A 21,933-nucleotide genomic window follows, 5' to 3' on the forward strand; every position below is an offset into this window, starting at 1 on the left:
AGCCAGGAAGGTGGTCTCACCTGTGCTTTCACAGCCAGCTGGAAGGCCCCACGTTTGAAGGGCAGCATGGAGCCGCTGTGGTTGCGAGTTCCCTCGGGGAAGATCAGGATGCGCAGCTGCAGGGAGGGAGAGGACACTGAGATGGAGGCACCTCCAGGTGACGATCTGAGCCACCACGATCCCCTGGGACTGCTCTGTGTGCTCCTGACCTCTGCTCCGTGGACACACAAGGCACTGAGCCCACCAGGGATGCTCTCACTGTGCCCTGCTCAGCGCCCAGCCCGGAGACAGCGATCCCTCCCCACCCGCGCCAAGGCTCACGCCCTCCAGAGGCTCCTCCCCACTCACGTTGTCCTTGTGCAGGGATTGGGCCACCTCTGTCAGGGTTTTGATGGAACCCTCCCTGTCCTTGCGGTCGATGAAGATGGTCCCCATCAGCCAGCACGCCAGGCCGAAGGTGCCCATGTACAGGATCTCCTTCTTGGCAATGGGCACGCAGCGGCGTGGCAGGATCTCCAGCAGCACTGCAAGGGGACAACAGGGGCAGGGCAAGGCGTCATCTGCACTCAGGGTTGCCCTAGGTACTGGGTTACTGCCCTCTGCCCTGGGAGATGCCATCCCTGCAGCTTCACTGACCCTTAGAGTCGCTGAGAATGAGATCCTGGGGTTCTCCAGAGCAGCCACACAGTTAGAGGAGAACTATTGCTGGCACTGAAGGAGCAGCTATGACACAGCTGTGGTCAGCTGAGAGCCTTGTCCTCATTCCTTGGGTGAACCTGATGTAGCTTGAAAGTACCTCTAATATCCTGGAGATCAGACCTGCCTCTAATACTCAGATCAGCCCTGCCTCTGATTCCCTGGAGATCAAACTTGCCTTTAATATTCTGGAGATCAGATCTGCATTTATACCCTGGAGATCAAACCTGCTTCAATACAATGGAAATCAGCCCTGCCTCTGATATCCTGGAGAACAGCCCTGCCTTTAATACCCTGGAGATCAGACCTACCTCCAGTATCCTGGAAATCAGACCTGCCTTTAATGCTCTGGAGATCAGAGTTGCCTTTAATACCCTGGAGATAAACCTGTCTCTGATACTCTGGAGATCAGACCTGCCTGTAACACCCTGGAGATCAGCCCTAGCTTGGGGCTGGCTGGTAAATGACTGTGTAACAGCCACTCCTGCCCCTCTGCCTGTGGTACAACCCACGCCTCCAAACCCCTGGGGCCAGGAGCAGGAGGCAGGATCAGCACATACCCAGAATGTCGAGGGAGGTCTGGTGGTTCAGCACCAGCACAAAAGGTTTCTTAGTCCTGAGGTTCTCCTTGCCCTTCACCACTATCTGGATGCCAAAGATGTATTTGAGTGGCAGGGCCAAAGTGCGAAAAATCCTGGAAAAGAGGAGTGGACATGAAGCAAAGGGGTGCTGAAATTTGGATGAAAGGAGCAAACACTGCTCATCCAAACCATCCCACCTCAGGCAGTGCTCCTGTTTCTCCACAGACCCAGATCTGCCCCAGCACTTGGAGAAGAGCAATTAGTGTGCCTCTGCAGCTTATCATTTCACCTACCAGGTTTCCTTCCAACCATACAAGACCAATGGCCCAACCACAGCTGCAGAAATTCCATGGATCAACCAAACAGTAAATTATATCCCAATTCACAGCACTTCTTTGTACTCCTTCCCTGCCCACCTTGCTGAATCAAACACAGGCTGAAATAAACTCTGCCCAACTCTGCTATTGCCCAGAGTGTGGAGAGAGAGAGGTTTGCCTCTAGGGGACATCAGGTTGCAGTTCTGGGAGCAATATTTTAAGAGACATCAGTAAAATGAAATAAAAAAAATAATGAAAGTCGGGCACCGAAGTAAAGAAGGGAAAAACATTTTTCAAAGCAAGAGGCTGATGCTCAGTGAGGAGACCTGGATTCCCACTGGAGCACAGGACAATTCCAGAGCCAATCCTGCCTCTGCAGCTCTTCAGGAGGGTACAAGACTTACCCTGGCATGTAGCAGAGTCAGTCCACCCCCCAAGTTCCTGGTGCCCACCCTGCTGAGGTGAGTGACTGCCAGAGCTGGGGACACCACTGCCATTGCAGTGGTGGGGACACCAGTGACAGTGCAGGTGCCAGCACTGCACTGTGGCACTGTCTGCTCATGCCCACTCAGGTGGGCACTGACTCACAAGAGAGCTGAGAAAGAGAAGAGCACCTGCAGTGGCTTTCACAACACAGCCTGGGGAGGGAATGGTCGGCCATGGGGAGGGAAATTCAGCTCCAAAGACCAGATGAAATAGTTTTAATACAAACAACGACTTACTTTACCTGTGCATTCCATCCAGGTTGTTGGCATGACCTACTCTGGCAAATCTATGTCACCTTTTACATCGTCTCCTTCCGTAATTCGTCATTTGTTCCATCAACCCGAAACCAATATTGACACTCACGCCCCTCTGCTGAATGACAGGGTCTGTCATCTCCCCACACCAACATACAACTAATTCCTCCCCACCACAGCCCAGCTCCCAGGACCCTCCAAACCAAAGCACTGGACAGAGTGGACTCTATCAGTGCCCAGAGCAGAGGGAAGCCACGGCCAACTTACGTCGCGTTCTCCACGTTCCGTCCCCGAGGAATGCTGAGGATAACAACCACAATGCTTATGGTGAAGAACCACAGCTTATAGAAGGTCATCTTGCAGAAGAATCTGAATGCAGGTTTCACCTGGTAAAGGACTAGAAACACGATGAACAGGCAGGTAAATGGGTAGTGAAGGAGGAAAAGCTCCATCCTTCCAGCCCGGAGCGTGTTCACCGAGCTGGGAACGAGTCACCAGCTCGGGGTGTTGTGGAGCAGAGTTGAGACTCCCTGGATCAGCTACATGTGGGTGGTGCAGAGCTGGAAGGAGGTTTGGGAGCGATGCTGCAGCAAGGCTGAGCTCCCTGCTCAGAGCTCAACTCAGCGTGGAAAGCCGGTTTAGCAAGGACACGCCGGCAGCTCCGGGCAGGAGTTGGGTGGCAGGAGGGGCAAACACGCAATAGCAAAGGTGCCTGGGGGCAAGGGCTGGGTGAATCTGGGCTGGTACATGCCTGGAGAGCCAGCCCCCCTTCTGGGGGGCTCTGGGAATGGCAACTCTGAGGAAATTAAAGAAAATCTCTAATGGGAGGGAGCAGGATGTGTCAGACAGCACAGACCCTACCAGAGGCACTGTGGGTTTAGATGGGATACTGGGAATAAAACCTTCCCTGTGAGGGTGGGGAAGCACTGGCACTGGTTACTCAGGGAAGCTGTGGCTGCCCATAAATCCCTGAAAGTGTCCAAGGCCTGGGTGGATGGGGCTTGGAGCAACCTGGGATAGTGGAAGGTGTTCCTGCCCATGGCAGGGGTGGAATGAGATGAGCTTTAATGTCCCACCGACTCAAAGCTGTTCCATGATTTTGTGATTCTGTAACCCCAGGCTGTCTCACTTGAGCTTCACCAAATGAGCTGGCTGCAAGATGTCCAGGAGATCAGAAATTCCTATTGAGGAGACAAAGGGAAATTACCATGGAGAAGACAAAGGGAAAACTGGTGATGCAAACACCACACATCAAGGCATCGAAGGGACCAGGCTGAGCAACCGGACATTCCTCACGTAGAGTGGGAAAAGTTGGAAAAAGTGCCACAAATCCGGACCAAAAGATAAAAAAAGCAAGAGTAGCTCCTCCCGAGGTTTTCATGGCCAGAGGCAGGCAGATGCTCAGGCAGTATTTAAATAAAGGAGGGAGTGAAGCAGGAAAATGCAAGTTTAACCTGGGACTGCTCCAACTGCATTTCATCTCCTAAAACCGCTGCCTGGAAAGGACCTTACAAGAGATGGAATGACTGGGCTGGGAAATAAACATTATGTGATTCATCATCTGCATGACAGCTCTTGCTCTAGAACTTCAGAGAAGCAACAATATTAAATAATTAATATTTTATGACATTAAATTCCAGCCAGGACCGAAAGCTGCAGATTCTAAAAAGGAAGTGCTCCAAGGACCCATGAAACCACATTGACCATCACCTGCAATCCAAAGAACAGGGTCAAGCCCTCTAGGACAATAAACTGGGCAAGACTGAGTGGCATTTCATTAAGAAACATGATGATACAGGAAGGCATTGCCCTCTGCTCCTGTGGCTAATCCAGGGACAATTCTTCTCCTGCCTTTCCTGGACAAACTGGAGAGGAGTGACTGCAGCCTCACTGCTTGGCTCTCCCAGGGCTTCCCTGCAACCACAGCAGAGGCAGCCAAAGGTTTTCCCACAGCCTCTGCACTGTCCCTGCCCCAGCACATGGAAAAGACAAGCATCCCACATCCCACAGCACTGGAACCCTCTCTCTGTACAGGTGCTGCAGGGACCAGCTCCTTTTGGAACTGGTTGATAAAGAGACCAGCTCCTTTTGGAACTGGTTTATAAAGAGACCAGCCATGGCTGCTTTGGGCCTCTCCAAGGTCTGATCCAGCCAACTGTTCCCTTCCAAATGCTGTTAACCTCTCCTGTCTCTCATCAGTATAAATTATAGCCTTTTGCAGTTGGGGGAAGGTTGATTTGGTCACAAGTGGTTCATCCTGACCTGCCAGGAGAGAGGTTCCTAAAATGTAACCCCAGTGAAAGGAGGGCAAGGATGGAAGTGGCTCCCAAACCAAGCTGTGTTCAGGTTGCTGCTGCAGGAGAAAGCTCTGACACAACCCTGCACACCCAAACTCACCCAGAATGTCTGTGGCCAGGGGAGTGTGAGAGCTCACAAACCACTCAGAAAAGCTTTAAGTCACTGACAGCAATTTCCAAAGACTTCCACAGTATCACAGAATCATTAAGGTTGGAAAAGACCTCCAGGATCATCGAGTCCAACCTGTGTCTGACCCCCACTTTGTCCCCCAGCCCAGAGCACTGAGAGCCACCAGGGAATCCTCCAGGGATGGGGACTCCATCGCCTCCATGGGCAGCTCATTCTGGTACCTGACAACCCTTTCCATGAAGAAATTTTCCCAGTATCCCACCCAAACCTCCCCTGGTGCAGCTTGAGGCCATTTCTTCTCATCCTGTCCCTTGTTCCCTGGGAGCAGAGCCTGATCCCCCCCAGCTCCCCCTGCCAGTCAGGGAGTTGCAGAGAGCAAAGATCTGTGATCTGGGGCTTCCAGGAGCTGGGAAGTGTCTCTGATGGGAAAAACCAAGCACACAAAGCAATAATAAAAAACTGTGCCATTCCCAATTCACCATGGAGACATCGTGAGCTCAGATCTGACACAACATTTGGGCTCCAAAGCCACAGGCACCAAAATCCTCAGCTGTAATTTTGGGCTGTCGCAAACACCCCCAGCACCTGGATCCGCCCCACTGCCATTTCAACAGCAGCTCTTGCCTAACCTGCCAGGTGTTTTCTGAAACTCCAGCTCTAATGTAGCTCCCAGTTTCCAGACCAAGTGTATCCATGCCCAGTTAACTCCCTTTTGCCCCTGGGTCTTCGCACCTTTTCCAGTCTGGCTGAAGTGAAGCTGAGATAGGGAGAGGAGGGACTTGCTCACACCGTGAGCTTTCATCACTCAGCTTTAATGACTCTCCTACTCCCCAGCTCTGCTCAGCCACACATTGGCCAGGAGAGAGAGGAGGAGGCAGGGAAAGGGATCTAATCTGATGGGAAAAGGCAAAGAAAATTGTCTTGTTCACAGTGAGCAAATGAAGGCTCAAACCAAAATGTAATCGTCCCTGGGAGAAGGTGCTGAGCGGGATGGACTCGGGATGGGCATCAACAGCTGCAGGTGGGAAACAAAGTGGATGAGAGGCCCTGACAGAGCCAGGAGGGAGAACTGAAATTCTGAAACCTTCAACAGAGGCTGAGCAGGACAAACAATCCCATCCCAGCTCCTGCAGGATGAACCCCCCACCTCCACCAGCCCAGGCAGGCACGTGCTGGGCATCCCTTGGCACAGTCCTGCTGAACCAGCGTTGCATGGGTTTGATCAGGCAGTTTGATCAAGTGGATAAACCAGATCAAAGTGCCCAGATTTCATCTTTGTGCTTGGCTAAAACTGGGAAAAATGGCCCCCTGTGCTTAGTGCACACCGAGGGACTGTGGGTGGGTTTGAGCCACTTCCTCCCCCCCAGGGGAACTGCTGAAGTCACAGGTAATGAGTGAGACCTCCTCTGTCACCGAGGGGCTGAGCAGACACAGGTGGGTGGGATTGGACAACTGAGAGGGCAAAACCAAAGCTGGAGAGCCCAGGACCCCACCCATCAGTGTTGACTCCCTTGTAGCTCACCCAGGAGACAGAGGGGACTTCTGCCCACCCCAGGCCATGGCTGGTGCCTTTTGCTTTCCAAGCATGCCCTGCTTGGTGTCTCCCAGCCTACACCACCCTCAGCCCCTCCACCCTGACTGGCAGCAGTTGGTTTCCATCCCTCTTCTCCCTCTCCAAGGTTCTCACAGGGACACTTCCCATTTTGGGTGTGATGAGGAGGAATTGTTGTCAAGTATTTGTTGGAACTACATCCTGCCCTGGCCCTTCCATAGTTCCATGTCACACAAGAGGTGGGGTCAGAGGTTTCAGCAAGAAATACCTCCTTTCATGAACAAAACTCAGGTGCTGGAGCTGTCTTTTCCCAGCATTCCCATAGAGATCCCACCACCATCCTCCACTCACCTGTGGCTACCACACCTTTTACAAAGTGCAAGGAACATTTTGGCCTCGGCCCAAAATTGCAGTTTATTGAGCAGTAACAGGAATATAACAGGCTACAGAGGGAGGACGAAGTAGGTTTGATCCCTTTCAGGAAAAGATATTGAGAGGACAAAGCTGGAGTGAAACCAGAGTAGCTTTTACTTTCCTGTGTGTTTGGATTGTTCTTATCTTTGCCAGGACACATCCCACCAGCTCCACAGCACAGGGTTAAGTCACTCTGGCTCGTGCCAAGCTGCAGGAAGAACTTGTCACAGATTCCTGTTGTAATGCCTTGGGCATTCTGGACTAAGGGCAAAAAATGATGGGAAAACAGCTCTCTCCATGTCTTAATTCCATATTGGAACAAAACCTGACCCAGGGCATTTTAGACAAGCCTGGTTTGGGGTGAAGGGCAGCTGTTTCTGCTTCCCTCAGGGGCACCCTGACATTAGGAGATTTTCTCTGGAAACTGAAAGATGTCTTATTTTAAACAAACAAAAATAATTGGAGAGGAAGAATCAGCTGCCAATCCAATGCCCTGGATCTTTCTGTGGGGGTTGCAGAATTTGAAAGGAGGGTCCAAACCATGTGCTGGTAAAACAGTGCGTGGTTCTGCAGACCAAACCAGCAGCTGGTGTGATTTGGAATCAGCCTCTGGATAACTCATTTCACTTGGCTTTGTGATATTGGGTGATTTCACAGATCTGGGACATCTCCTCCTGAAGTTTTTCTCTTGTTGGACTCCATCCCACTGGAAAGGCTTCGTGCAAATTAAGCTGAGTAAAGGACAGCAACAGTGCAGGCAGTGAAAGCACAAAACCAGTAAAAAATAATAATAAATCCCAGCATCTTCTGGGGAATCCTCAGTGTTCAGCATTTAAAGTCAGCAGAATCTTCTTCTTCTAGAGGAGATAAAAAGCAATGTGTTAACAGAGAAGGACCTGCCACAGCTGTGGATTCATTTCCACAGGTTAAACTGGAAAAGAGGAATTGATAACTGGAATTATGAGAGCATGGCAGGGCCTGACTGTCAGCAAAGGAAGGATGATGTTTTGTTAGCAAAAGGCATGACAGTGGAACAGTCTGTCTTTCCCAGGGGACAGCCTCTCTTCCCTAATTTTGCTTCCCAGGGATTTCAGAGAGCATTTTGGAAAGGAAAGCATTAAACACCAAGATTTCACAAATCCAGAAGGCAGAGGGAAATAATGGAAATACAGGCAAAAGCTGTACAAGCAGAAATCAAATTCCAAGATCCCTTCCATAGAGTGGGAATCTCTGTTCCAGTGAAAAGCTGCTTTTGGCCTGACCAGGATGTGCTGACAGAGAGCTCAGAGCTGTGCTACAGACAGGCCAAGCACCTGGACAGACAGACAGACAGACCAGCCTTCCCCATTTGGACATTGCTTTCTGTGTAGAAAAACATAGGAATCAGCAGCAAAGAGCTAAACTGGAAGGTCTTATAATCATAAAACATCCCACAATCCCAAAGGGGTCAGGTTGGAAGGGACCCCAGTGGGTCACTGGTCCAGCAGGGCCAGCCCAGAGCACAGGGCACAGGATTGTGTCCAGAGGGCTCTGGAATATCCCCAGGGAGGAGACTCCAGCCCCTCCCTGGGCAGCCTGTTCAGAGCTGGGTCACTGCCCAGGGAAGAAGTTCTTCCTCCTGTCCAGCTGGAGCTTCCTGGGCATCGGTTCCTGCCCGTTCCTCTTGTGCCATTGCTGGGCCCCCCCAGCAGAGCCTGGGCCATCCTCTGCCCCCTCCCTGCAGCCCCTGACACACCCTGGGGAGGGCCCCTCTCAGTGTGTGCTCTGCAGGCTGAACAGCCCCAGCTCCCTCAGCCTTTCCTCCTAAGAAGGAATCCCAGGACAGGGCACTTGGCTCAGTCTTGCAATGCCAGGGCTGGAAAATCTGCACTTTGGAGGAGCCGCTCGCAGTGCACCTGCTAAAATGGAGAGCCCAAACGTGTCCTAGGGGTGCTCCTGGCACACAGGTCCAGAGCCACGTTTGGCAGCTCTGTTTTGAGCCCCTGGCTCTGCTCCTGTCCCGTGCCTGCAGGCAGGAGCTCTGTGAGGCTCTTACCTTGCTCCTGGGTGCTCCGTGACTTCCACGGTCTGAGGTCCAGCTTTGGGATCCGACTGCAGCTCACAAAGTGCTTGGGGTACCTGTTAGCCCTGAAGATGTGCCTCGAAACTTTGGTGATGTCGGTGTTGTCACAAATGACTCGTGACAGGGAGATTTTGGTCAGTGCACAGCGTTGCCAGGGAGTGAAAACCCCGGGGTTCTCCCACCAAAACCTGCAGGAGAAAGAAGAGAACACAACAGACTTTTGCCTTCTGGCTTCCTCACATTCAGGACTCCCACATGAACACCAATAACACAGTTCTGTTGCCAAGAACAAATTCAAATTTCTGTTATTTAAATCAAGAGCCCTGACTCACCAGCTGGGTAATTTAATTTGCTTTTTTTGTGTTTGAGTTTTTTTGTGGGTTGTTTTTTTTTTATTTTTTTTTTGCCCATGGACTTATAATAAAACTGCAATTGAATTAATTGCCCTGTGTTCCCTCAGATGAGGCACAGGCTCCTCTTTCAAATAGAAAAGGCTGCACAGACTGTGGTTACAGCCACATGATTGCTGTGCTGGAACCAGCCCTGTAATTACCCAATTTTTTTTAAAAAAGCATTTTTTGCCTGCCATAAGAAGAGGATTTCTAGATGTGCAATGGACTGTTTGCCTCTAAGCTCCCAGTGCTGGGGTTTGAGCTCATCCTAAGTCTTTCTAGGCAGAACTTTTTCCCAGAAACAGGGGTTGTGATGCCATTTTCAGGCAATGTTGCTGGCAGGTACAGGGATCTTGCTTCAGAAATGCAGCTTAAAATGGGGCACTGCTGCAGCTGATGACTCTGAGCAACCCCAAGGAGGAAGAGGAATTGAGGGATGTTCAAAGCTCAACGCTGCTGAAGGGATTTTGGCTGACAAGGAAACCCCAACCCATGTCTTGGGGCAGGCAAAGACCAAACCCTGCTACACATCAGATCACAGGATTCCAGCTCAGAACTGGAGAGAAGAAACCAGTGAGAAATCACCTCCAAGACCCCTGAGAAGTACAGAAGGCACTGAGATAGACAAAAATGTGTATTGCAAGCTCAGAATTTGGGAGGTGAACAGATGTTTGACTTCTGCAGGCACAGCAGGGAGGGCACAGGAATGCTGCTGGGGAGCAGCTTGGGCTGAGCTGGGACCTAACCAAGAGAGAATATTTAACCTTTTTCTCTCCCTAAAAAGCCTGGAAGTGTGTCAGTCCTTCAGCACCATCCCTTGGCCTGCAGGTACATTTTCAAAGCTCCCCAAAGCAGGAACCTGACAGTTCTGAGCAGTTGCTTCCAGTACAATGTGTTTGGACCTGACAGATCTTGCTCTAACTGGATGAAGTCAATCCATCCAATCCATCCTGGTTTTCCCACCTGTTCTTCTTGCTAAGGTTTTTGTATGTTCCCCTTCCTGCTGGAGGGAGCTGCTGCTTGAACACACAGTGACACCTGGAGAGCACTGATGTGAGGGAGGAAAAGAGCCCAAAAACATTCACACAATCAGAAGGACAACCCAGTTTGTACAAGTAATGACTGGTAGTGAACAGGCTGAGAACGAAACCACTCGGCTGGGAAGGGATCTTAGCTCAGGATTTCAAGCATTAGACAGGGACTAACAACATCACCAGAAAGGGAAAGAAACTTTTGGAGTAGTAGTGAAAACAAGAGCAATAAACAGCTGGAAGCTTCCAAATCTGCCTAAAGAAATCTCCATGAACTCCAGCCTCTCTGTCCTTTGGGGTTGGGATCACCAGCTCCCCTCTTACCTGTCCCCATCACGGATGTTCCTGAACTGGGTGCCAATGAGACAAGCCATGAGAGGCCCAACTCTGCCTCCCTTCACAAAGGGCTCTGCAAGGGCCCCAATCCAGATGTCAATGTTCTTGGGGGTGCCATAGAGCTGTAGGAACTTCCTGGCCAGATCCTGATTCCTCAACACTTTACCAAGTGACTTCACTCCAGAAGGCTGTGAGAGCCCACAGAATCTTCTCCAGGAGTTGTAACCTGCAAGTGGTTGGGCATCAGAGACAGATCAGTAACATGTTACCACCTCCTGGAAAGATCCTATCCTCTCTTTCCCAAAGCTGGGACACAGCCAGGGCCCCAAAATATTTCAGACATTTCTTTATGTTTGTGTTAATGTCACTGACTTCCCACTCCTCCAGAGCCAGTCCCTCCTGTCTGGTCTTTCAAAGCTGATTTGAGAGGGCCGTATCTTTGCAAGGGATTTCTGCTGGTGGGAGGTGTTCCACCACCTTCCAGTCATGTTCTGTTCCACTCAACAGGGATGCAACTTCATTAAAAGTGAACCTGGACAAGATGTTGATGGTCCCTCTTTCTGGACAATGGGACAGTGGCCAAGTGCTGCCCCACAGCTGGTCCCTGTATAGTCACAGGGACAAGCCACCCCACCCCACACAGCCCAAGTTACTTCAGCCATCAGACTTTGCCAGCTGGATTAATTTTTCCTGTTCTGCAAACAACCAAAAATGCACTGGGCCACAACTGGTGCATGATTCTGCTTCTTGGTGGACAAAAACCCTCTGTTGTGAGCATGGAATGGTTTGGGCTGGAAGTGACATTAAAGTCCATCTTGTTCCCACCCCCTGCTGTGGGCAGGGACACCTTCCACTAGCCCAGATTGTTCCAACCTGGCTTTGGACACTTCCAGGGATGGGGCAGCCACAGCTTCTCTGGGCAACCTGTGCCAGGGCCTGCCCATCCTCACAACCAAGAATTCCTTCCTGATCTCCCATCTAAACCTACTGTCTTATGTCTAAAATCTGGGGAGAATGTGGAGAAAAAGACACAGCATATGGTGCGTGGATGACACCACTATCAAACAATTCCAGGAGACTGAGAGTTTGCTTCATCCAAAAATTAATTAGGAAGGTTGTTTTGACCTTGCTGTGCCATCACCACCTTTGTGGTTGATTAATTGCAGGAGTACAGTGGAACTCGGGGTGGCTGAGACCCAAATCCAACAACACATTCACCAGTTCAGAAACTCACTAATTCACAGATTCAGAAATACATGTAACTTCCACTATGGCAGCTCTGGAGTCAGAGCTAGAAACTCAGGATTTGTGGTTCAGGCAAGGTTCTGCACAACCATGTTCCTACAGAAAGCATGGAAAAATCACAGCCTTAGTGTGAACCAAGGCAGAGCAACCCTGTGACCTGGCCATGCCCCCAGGTGTGCTGCAAAGCCTCCGACTGGGCTTCAAACCCGTGGATCGAGCTCGCTTTTCCCCACAGGTTCAAAGTGATCCATGTTGCTTCCCACAGGATTTACTGACGCAGCAGCTCCAGGCACTTACATCAGACTAATGACAGCGTTGGGCAACGACCCACTAGGAGCCAGCTCTGCAGTCCCACCAGCAATGTATTTCTCAAGAGCATCTTGCAATGCCATTACGCTGGTTCTGCCCCTTGCAGGGCCCTGAGAGTGGTTCTGACACGCCTTTTGTTCTGGGACACGGTCTTTGTAGAGAAATTATGATGAGATTGTCCTTACAGGTTGGAATCTGCTCTTCCAGTCACGTGTGGCTCAACTGGACCACTACAGATGCTTGGAGAGAAGCCATGGGGGGACTTCTGGCCTTACTTCCACTCCTGCAAACTTGGTGCTGAAATACTTTACCAACTTTTCTATTTGCAAAATACGAGTCAGCCACTGGACAGCAAACTTTGGTCTGTGCAATGCCCCCTGTTCTGCCTCACATGTCTCCTCCAGCTTCATCCAGGCTCTGCCTGCATTGCTTAACCTCCACCCACTTACCCGTGGTCATCCAAAAACAAGGAAAAAATTTGGGAATGAGCATCAGAGAATCACAGACTGTCCTGAGCTGGAAGGCACCCACAAGGATCGGTCCAACTCCGAGGTAATTTCAATCAGCTGTGGGCTGGAGATGTCTCTCAGTGCCCAGGCAGAGGTGCCTGATTTCCACTCTCTTTGGCAGCTCTGCTCCCAGGGCCAGCTCACCTGGAAGGCCGTGGTCTCTGCTGCGCTGCATGTTGAGTGCGGCCAGATCAAAGCCAATCCTCTCAACCCGCTCGAACAGCCGGTCCCGGAGCTCATCCACCACCATCTGCCGCTGCGTCATCAGCTTGGCCTGGCTGGCCATCAGGTTCCGCAGGTAGGGATCAATCCCACCTGGAATGGTGACACAGGGATGTGTGAGCAGAGCAGGGAGACTGGCGGGGGCGTAACAGGCTCGAGATGGCTGAGCACGGCTTATGTTTAATTACAAACTCCTGCTACGTGAGAATCAATTTTCCTGCCCTCAAAGAATTAGAAAGTGCTTTGAATGATGTTCTTGGAGGCCACGGCAATTAAGGGATCAAACCATGAGCTCTGTAACATGATGGGCTGCACTTGACTGCAGGGACCAGCTCTGTTGGGAAAACTCTGTCTGGTTGAAAAGGTCGGTTTAATACATTTATTGCAGAGTGCTTTTAAATTTGGCTGAAGCAGGAGCTCATCCAGAGGGGGAGAAATGGCTGAGTGGGATAAACTCACTGCAAGAAAGGCTTTACCTTCTTGAATGATCCTCCACATGGCAAAGAAGGAGGTTCCAAGTCGAATTTCAGGTGTTATGGGCTTGTAACTCTTGTTTAGGCGACCCACAGTGGGGGGGATTGAAGCGTGGGCGAAGCGAAAGGCCAAGGTGAAGACGTTGGATATCCGAGGATCTACACACTCGCTGTAGCCCCGGTAAGGAGGAATCAGACTCTGGAACTTGTGTCCCAGCAGGAGAGGCAGGTAGTCCCTGTAGGTTATGATCTAGGGGGAAACAAGGAGAGGGATAAACCACCAGTGTCTTGGCCGCCAGGTTCTGCAGAAAGCAAAGCTGTTGTTCGTGTTCTCAAACGACAGGAGGTGTCACGTGGGGGCTGCCCTGACGGGATTGATGGATCTCCCCAGGGCCAACCTGCCTTGCACCTCACCACCCCTCCACCCAGCTGCTCTGGCAGCCCAGTGGGGATCCTCCCTGCCCCTGTGGAGGGACGTTTTTGTTTCTCCACAGAACCTCTTCTGCAGCTGTCCATGTGCAGCTCCGGACACGGACATGGGCACTGCCCGCACTCCCCTTCCTCCAGCCAGGCATGGAGGGATCTCCTCACCCTCTAACGCTGATGGGCTCTGCATGAACATGCAGGGAGCTGGGTGAAAACACAGCATGGGCACCCCAGGGCCACCAGGGAGCACGGACACCGCTCGTGCCTGAGCCACACACCCGCTCTGCCCCTCGACGCTCAGCACTCCTGTGTCCCCTGCCTCTGCTCCTCAAGGCTTTGATAGGTCACAGCAAGATAATTACAGATTGGACTCAGTGATCTCAGAGGTCTTTTCAACCTAATTGATCCAGAGAATGTCAAATCCTCCCAAATATTGTCTCCCATCAGCCAGGCAGAACTGCACCCTCAGATGGCAAAGATAGAGTTGGCAGCGTTGGCACAAGGGATAAAACCACCCACGGGCAGCTCTGAGAGCCCTCCAAGAGCAGAGGATTCCAAACCTGCCCTCCTGTCTCTCTGGGATATTTAGGAGGTGGCACAATACAATTAAAAAAGAGAAAAAAAAAATCAGGAGGGGAAAATGGATTAATTTCCTGAAAACTGCAGGAAGATGAAACCGTTGATGTCAACACGGTGAGTGAGATGATGCTTTTAGGACAACCTTTTGAGTCTCTCCAAGTTGCCTTACCCAACATGTTTATTCAAAAATAAAATAATATTTAAATTGACAGTTAAAAAACCTTAAACATTATGATATTCCTGCTTTTTATTGCTTGTTAAGCCAGCTCAGAAGACAAGTTTCCAACTAGGTCTGACTAATAACGCTGCCTTTGGGAACCCCATGTCTCCTTCTCATCAGCCTTTTGTGTTGGCTGTGAAACCTCATCTGGCTTTGAAGCTGGTCCTGCTCCAAACTGGAGGCTGGACAAGAGACCTGGAGAGGTCCTTCCCAGAAGGAAGCACAGAAATACTTTTGTGACCCTCAGATCACGTTCAGGGTGAAGTCTGGGGTGCAGCAGAGGACAGAGGAACACCATGACAGGCTGCACCCACCAGCACATGGGGCTTCTTCATAGAATCCCCAGAACTGGTTTGGGTTGGAAGGGACCTGAAGGATCACCTCATTCCAGCCCCCTGCCACGTGAAGGGATCCATTGGGAGGAGGAGACTCCCAGCTCAGAGGAGTTTTAATCTGAATGTCCAGTACCATTTTTATCAGGTACCAAACACTGGTTAGAAAAACTTTCCCTCTGACTTTTCTGCCTCTTTCTCAAACAAAGCAAGTGCAGTTAAAAACCACCGAGCAATTTTTGAATTTAACAGCAAAGAAACATCCAAGATTTGGATCTTGGTAGATACAGACCCCTCTGTGCATGTTGTTTCAGGGATCTCTGTGTGGTTTTGCTTTGGTTGAGTGGAGCTGGTGGAAAGAATCTGGACCTTTGCACCCCAAAACCCCACACCCTTTGGCCACCCCATCCCACCAGAGCCTGCTACGTTAGTGCTGTGAGACTGCAGGCAGAGCCAGGCCGTGGGAGATGGTACCTGGATCATGGCTCCCAGGATCTTTCGTGCCTCCTGGTAGAGCGTCTCGTCGTTCCAGTGGGGATTGAGCCTCTTCAGCTGCCTGGCCAGGCGGTTGTGCTCCCGCATGAAGAGCGTGTGCATGCAGGCCAGCTCCAGCATCTCGCTGGCTCTGGTGTCACCTAGGAGGGTCACAGCTGAGTGGCACTGCCCTGTGACTGGCTGCTTCCCACTGGAATGGGAATATCCCACTGGGAAACGTGCACAGAGCAAGTTTTAGATGTGTCGAGACCTGCGCTGTGGAGAAAACGTGGGAGAAACACAGAGGAGGAGGGGAAGGAAAGCAGGGCCTGAGCCCCCAGGATTGGGCAGCACCAGGGAAAAGCCAAATTTCTGCTGAGGCAGCAAAAGCCAAGATGCCACCATGGTTGGGCTCAACCTGGCAGAGATGGGGAAGGTTTGTTTCAGTTAATGGCTGGGAGCATTTACTTGAGGAATTAAATACAAGTAGTTGTTATTCAGGCTCTCATATCAGAGAGACATTTGGTCTCACAGTCAAGAGAAATGGAAATGGGCACAGGGAAGTCAGGAGGGCTCTAAAAGTCAGAAGGTCTCCTTCAAACCAGCTGAAACTGCGGCCAAAGCAAGATGACAGTCCCAGACAAAGCTCCCCGGGGAGGAAAAGTGAAAGCGAAATGAGTCACAACTTGAAGGCACAAATTACAAACAGCATCACAATGAAACATCAAATCCTTCTTCAAACATCTGGGGCAGGAAACCCAAGAGCAAGCAGGTGATGGGAGGATAAAGAAGCACTCAGAGAAAAGTAAATATGTCGTATTTAGTGCCCTTGTCCCATAGTAAATAGAGGGATTTGCTCCTGCTCTCAGCACAGAGACCTTTTCATCCACTGTCAAAGGCTCCCTGTGAGGGGCTGCAGAAGGACAAACAAAAGCAGCTCTGTGAGGTTTCCATGAGCAGAATTCACCCAGCCAGGGCTTCCAACAGAGCTCCAGGAGGCAACGCTGAGCCCTGGTGGGCGACTGCACATGAGAAATTCCCCCAGTTCTCAGGGGCCGGAAAAGTCACAAATAAGACACTGAATTTTCAAAAGCGCTTCCGAACCAGCCGGAACTGCTGGCCATGAATGCACTGATGGGAATGTTCCAGCTGTGGGACAGGAGCTGCTCCTGCAGTCCAGGGGGCTGGAAAGTACCTGATATTTCCACCCTGGAAAGTATTTGATATTCCTGCTCTGCTCCTCACTGGGTATCTGTCTTTGGCCATAGGTCCTGTGTGGTCCTCAACGAGGAGGGACCTGTGTGGAACTGGGGGAGCAGGTGAAGACACAGAACAAGAGATGGGACAGACACAGAGGCGTGAGAGGGTGGAGGGAGCACGAAACACCAAAAACATCGGAGGAGGGAGCTGCAGGATGGCATCAAGCAGAGGTGTCCCATTTGTTCCGTCACCAGGTCCTGATGGTATCCAAAGACCTTGGGGATGCTGCACAGAGGAGCTTGGAAGGGAAAGAGGAAGGGAAAGAGGAAGGGAAAGAGGAAGGAAGAATGAATAAGAAAAGCCTAAAGAACCACCCTGAGCCGGTGGAATTGTTCACTCTGGTTTTCAGGCCAGGGGTGAAAACACCCAACTTACCTGCAAAGAAGCAAGGGATCCGAGCTGCCCCACTGGCCTTGAGACAGGGCTCCTTCCTCATGGGCCCGAAGGGCATGTAGGCCCTGCCCCTGTCGGTGAAGTTCTGGTTCACAGCCAGCAGGCCCAGCCCGCGGCTCCGGTCCCGCAGCCGGCTGGCCACGGCCACCTCGCTGCTGTACACCACGCTGCCGTCCAGGAACGAGGTGAGCGCGTTGATCTGCTCCCGCACCCCGCTGCCCGGGCTGCAGGCAGGGGCAGAGCGGGAGAAAGGCAGGCAGTCCCTCCTGTTGGTGATCCGGGGGTCGTTGGGTGGGATCTGAGGGAAGGGAACGGGAGAATCCGTCAGCAGGAGTGGGGCACAGCCCTGGCAGAGCCGTCTCACAGGCAGGGTGCAGATCAGCCATGAAGCCTGATGTGGAGGGTCAGACGGACGGCAGAGATGCTGCTTTCAGGGTCCAAATCCCAAACAGCCTGGAGACACTTAGAATTCCATAAAAGACCGCCCCCAAGAGTCCTGAGAGTGTCTCTGTGACTGTGCCTGACACCCAGGGACAGTTCCCAGGGCTCAGAACAGGGGGTGCTCTGACTCCCTTGGCCAGCTCTGGGATGTTCCCCCATGGCCGAGGGCTGGGAGAGCCACGACCATCTCCCTGTGTCCCCTGGAAGGAGGCTGGCTGTACCTGGATGGGGAAGCAAGGAGGCTTCTTGGCACAGCTGGTGTCACAGTCTATGTCACCATGAAAGCTGACCCTGGCTGGGGTTTCTGGACTGAAATCCAGGTCGTGGTCAATGAACTGCCCCCACTGCATGAACATGAGGGACCTGTGCTGGTCCAGCCGCAGCCGCTCCGGTGGGAAGCGAACGATCTCGTTGGACACCCGCCGGACCTGCAGGGAGGGAGGCAGGACACAAGTGTGGGGAAATGACCTGGACAAAGGGGTGCACCAGGTCATGGGGTCATCAGCAAAACTCTACAAGGCATTTTTGTGCTTCATAGACAAAAAAACCCCCAAATCTGTTGGTGCTGGAAGGTGTCACTGAGTGTCCCTTCACTGAGCGCTGCTCTGCTCTGGCTCTAGGCAGGGTTCTGAGCCCCTAGGCCAGGACTAAACCCTGATGGACTTAAGGAAGCAGCTAAGCAACCCTGGCAAAGGGAGACAAAGTGAATTTTAAAAGACATTTTTTAAATAGAAGTGTGGAAAAAATAGTCCCTGGGAATTTCTTAGGTTATTCCAAGGCTGCCTTCCCTTCTTATCTTTTCCCCACCCATGACAATTCCCACACCAGTTCTTCCTTCATTTATTGCTACACAAAAAGTGGGCACTGTGCTGTGGAGAAGGGTTAGGAGGTACAATGGGCAGATGAGCACGAGGCACAACCCAGAAAGTCACCAAGCTCCTCATTAGTGCCCCTGTTGCCTCAAATCCAAGTGACCAAAAACCACATCACGGTGTCCCTGCTCCCACCCAGGTGCCACCAGAGCCACACCCCCCCCAGATCTCCCACCCAAGGGAACCCCACAGAATTTGTGGCCTGATATTTTTAATTCTGGGGATTCCCTTGCTCCCTTTGTCCTCTGGCATGTTGCTTGTCAGGAGACAACCTGCTGCCACCAACCGAATCAAAAAGGTGGATGAAATAATTTGGCTTAAGTGCACTCTGTTTAAAAGAACACATTGCTTGATTCTTTCTTCATCCTGTGCTTCTGCAGTAATCAGATTGATTTTGCTTTGCTTTTTCTGAAGGCTGGAAAGCCCTTCTGATGGATCCCCCTGGATGTTCTCATAGGATCACCCTGCAGCTGACGAATCCAAGTTCCTCCTCCTGATGCCCCACTCCAGCTGGTTGATGATCACTTTGCTGCCTGTGACCTGTCCAAGAACTGACAGTGCCCAGGCCCTGATGTGCACTCTCAGGTGACTGTTACCAACATTACCAGGGGAAGAGGGAATCCAGAGAAGCGCTTTCCCTCTGTCCACCCACGGGGGATGGACACGCCGTCCTCGTATTGTGCTGGCAGCCACCTGGCCAGGGCTCTGTTGGAGGCTCCTAGGTAGGGGTGCCTCCTGTCAGAGGGGATGGAAGGAGAGCAAGCAGTTAGTGTCACCAGGATCACGGCAGAGCCAAGAGCTCGTGGGTGTGGAGACACCTGGATCTTGGAATGGGATCGGACAACAACGGTCCGGGAGCTGCCGCACCAATAAACCTCAGGATTAATAATGATGACAACAATAATCATAGAACTGTTTAGGTATGAAAGGACCTTTAACAATCCACTCAAGCCTCAGTTTCTCCCAGGCAAGAAGAACTCAGTCTGCTGGTGATTCCTTATGTCATCCAGCCTGAAGAAGGGCCCTCGACCTCAGACTGTGGGTGGAAACCAAAGTTGGAGGTTTAATGCCAGGGAAAAGGGGCAGAGGCTTCTGCCTGTTCAAGAATGGCATTACCAGAGACCTTGAATAGAAACTGGGGGATTTGGATTGGGAGTTCTCCTGTGCTGTGTGGTTCTTTTGAAGGCCATCACTGAATGGTAATCGCTGGATGGTGACTCCACCACCTGGGCAGCCCCTTCCAGCATCTGACATCTCTTCCCATGAAGAAATTCCTCCTGATGTTCAACCTGAACCTCTCCTGGCTCAGCCTGGGGCCGTTTCCTCTTGTCCTGCTGTCCCCCAGCCCTCCAGCTCAGCCCCTCACCTGTTGTTGCACTGGCCGGTGATCGTTCGGTAGCGGGAAGAACCACAATTTATTTTCTTATCCTGTTGATCACATCCACTGGCCTTGAAAATCATGCCCAGCTGAGCTGGAGTCAGCAAATCTGCCAGGGAACAAGGGGAAACAAGCCCTCAGGAACACTCTGGCCGTGCTGGGTTTGAGGTGCCTCCCAGGCTTAGGGAAAGGTTTTCCTCCTTGTACCCTTGGAATGGTTTCTTGTCACAGCATCATCTGCACAACCATCTGCAGGTTGTTTAAGACCTTCCTGCTCAAAGAAGTGCTGAGGAGCAGCAAAGCTGCTCTTTCTGGCTTGGAAAGCATCAGACCCAGCAAAGCTGTGGTCAGATCTCATTTATAATTACACACGAGGCCTGGGCAGGAGCAGAATGATTTTCTAGCATTGCTTTGTCCTTCCTCTCCTCTCCTTTTTTCTCTCCACCATAAAATGCAAAAAGCTCCAACCTGGCCTTGGACACTTCCAGGGATCCAGGGGCAGCCACAGCTTCTCTGGGCAACCTGTGCCAGGGCCTCCCCACCCTCACAGGGGAGAATTTCTTCCCAACATCTCATCTAAATCTCTCCTCTTTTAGTTTAAAATTGAATTCCCCCTTGTCTTGTAACTGTCTGACAGTGTAAAAAGTCTCTCTTCCTCTTTCATAAGCCCCATTTAGGCCCTGGAAGGGGCTCTCAGGTCTCCCTGGAGCCTTCTCTTCTCCAGGTGAGCATCCACAGCTCTCCCAGTCTGGCTCCAGAGCAGAGGGGCTCCTTCTCTGCCCTTGCTGCTCACACAAGTCCTGAGTCCCTCACAGGTTTCCTGGTCGCTGCTGCCACCAACAGTTTGGGTCATGGAATGGTTTCAGGAGCCTCTGGGCTCGCAGCTGAGAGGTGGCAGCCAGCTGGCCTGGCAGGTCTGTGCAGCATCATTCCTGGATGGAGAGGCTGGAACTGAGCACCACCAGCCCTGCCATCCTCTTCCAGCTCACCCCATCCTGGAGCAAAGCTGGGACACCCCAAGATGTGTGTCCTGGCCTGCCAGTGCTTTACTGGAACGCTGGGGAAGTGCCCAAGGCCAGGTTGGGCAGGGCTTGGTGGGAGGTGTCCACGGTGGGGGGTGGAACCAGATGAGCTTTAAGATCCCTCCCAACCCACTCCATGACCCCAGGAGTTCATCTTACATGGCTGGAGCTCTCCCTGTGCCTCCCTGAGCTGTTTCTCTTCCTACCCTTAACCTGCCTCCTGCTCTCAGCAGCCTGGCCTGGCCAGGGGACCACAGCTCCACCTCAGGGAGGACACTGCTCCTTCAGACACAGCTGAAATGTCCTCTCACATCTCCCCATTCTCCATTTGGGCCTTCTCCAGCGTCCTGTCCCTGGTGCAGCACAGTCTGGCAGTGACTTTGGTGCTGGCTGAAGTCTGGCAGAAAAGCTGCCTTTCTTGGGGTTGATCTACTTTGAGTCACATCTCTGGGTTTGCTCATTCCCAGCTCAGGCAGAAGAATAATATCTGCCAAAGCCCTTCAAGCCTTGACCCACTGGTCCATGAACCTTTATACTGCAGAAAGAATCAGGAACGTGCCCAAAACACTTCCATTAACTGATAAACCTCCAAATATATATATATATATATTTTGTTTTTAATAGAAAGAGAGCAGAGAAAAATAACTCAGCTTTGCCTCTCTGCAGCCACGTGGCAGAGGTTTGAGTCGTGGCCCATCACAATCTGCTTTCCTTCCCTCCTCCCAGGCCCCACAAAGCCCCAGTGACTGAGCCCTGTGTCCTCCTCCTCTGCCTCCCTCCCAGCACAGGGAGATCCCCACCTGTGACGTTGAAGTCCCCCCTCACAGCCCATCTCAGCTTGTCCTTGAGGAGGCTCAGGGTGGTCTGCACATAATCTGCCGCCCTCACGGCCGCCCGGGTCCCCTCCACGGGCTGCTTGAAGTACCTCAGGAGCTCTGCTGGGGTCAGGGCGTCATTCTGCAGGTGCTGCTTGATGCTGCAAGGGAGAAGAAAACAGAACCTGACCTGGGGCAAGGCCGGGAGTGCTGCAGGTTCCACATCTGAGCTCTCCTGATGGGACCCTGCTCTGATCTGGAAAGGCAAAGTCACTGGGAGAGGCCAGGGCTGCTCCCACCACCCCTGACAGAGCAGCAGAGGGAGCTGCAGGAAGAGAACCTCTTAATTTGCCCAACTCCACCTGCCAGAAGGCAAATTTTAGGTCTTTGCATCCTTGAGGCACCCAAAGCTCGC

General features: G+C 51.8%; 1 protein-coding gene across 1 annotated transcript in view; it reads right to left on the bottom strand.

Moving 5' to 3' along the window:
• LOC126645327 (eosinophil peroxidase-like) overlaps window positions 1–21,933 on the bottom strand; it is a 32,502-nt gene that overhangs the window by 3,177 nt on the left and 7,392 nt on the right. The window contains 14 exon segments of the mRNA XM_050325611.1: window positions 21–116; window positions 349–524; window positions 1,257–1,390; window positions 2,602–2,731; window positions 8,763–8,977; window positions 10,537–10,774; window positions 12,756–12,926; window positions 13,310–13,556; window positions 15,338–15,498; window positions 16,973–17,288; window positions 17,653–17,859; window positions 18,909–19,038; window positions 19,670–19,790; window positions 21,504–21,679. Of these exon segments, the coding sequence (XP_050181568.1) occupies window positions 21–116; window positions 349–524; window positions 1,257–1,390; window positions 2,602–2,731; window positions 8,763–8,977; window positions 10,537–10,774; window positions 12,756–12,926; window positions 13,310–13,556; window positions 15,338–15,498; window positions 16,973–17,288; window positions 17,653–17,859; window positions 18,909–19,038; window positions 19,670–19,790; window positions 21,504–21,679 (2,518 nt within the window).

This window comes from Myiozetetes cayanensis, unplaced genomic scaffold (genome assembly GCF_022539395.1).
Source record: "Myiozetetes cayanensis isolate MyiCay16 unplaced genomic scaffold, myiCay2020 scf30, whole genome shotgun sequence".
Taxonomy (NCBI): domain Eukaryota; kingdom Metazoa; phylum Chordata; class Aves; order Passeriformes; family Tyrannidae; genus Myiozetetes; species Myiozetetes cayanensis.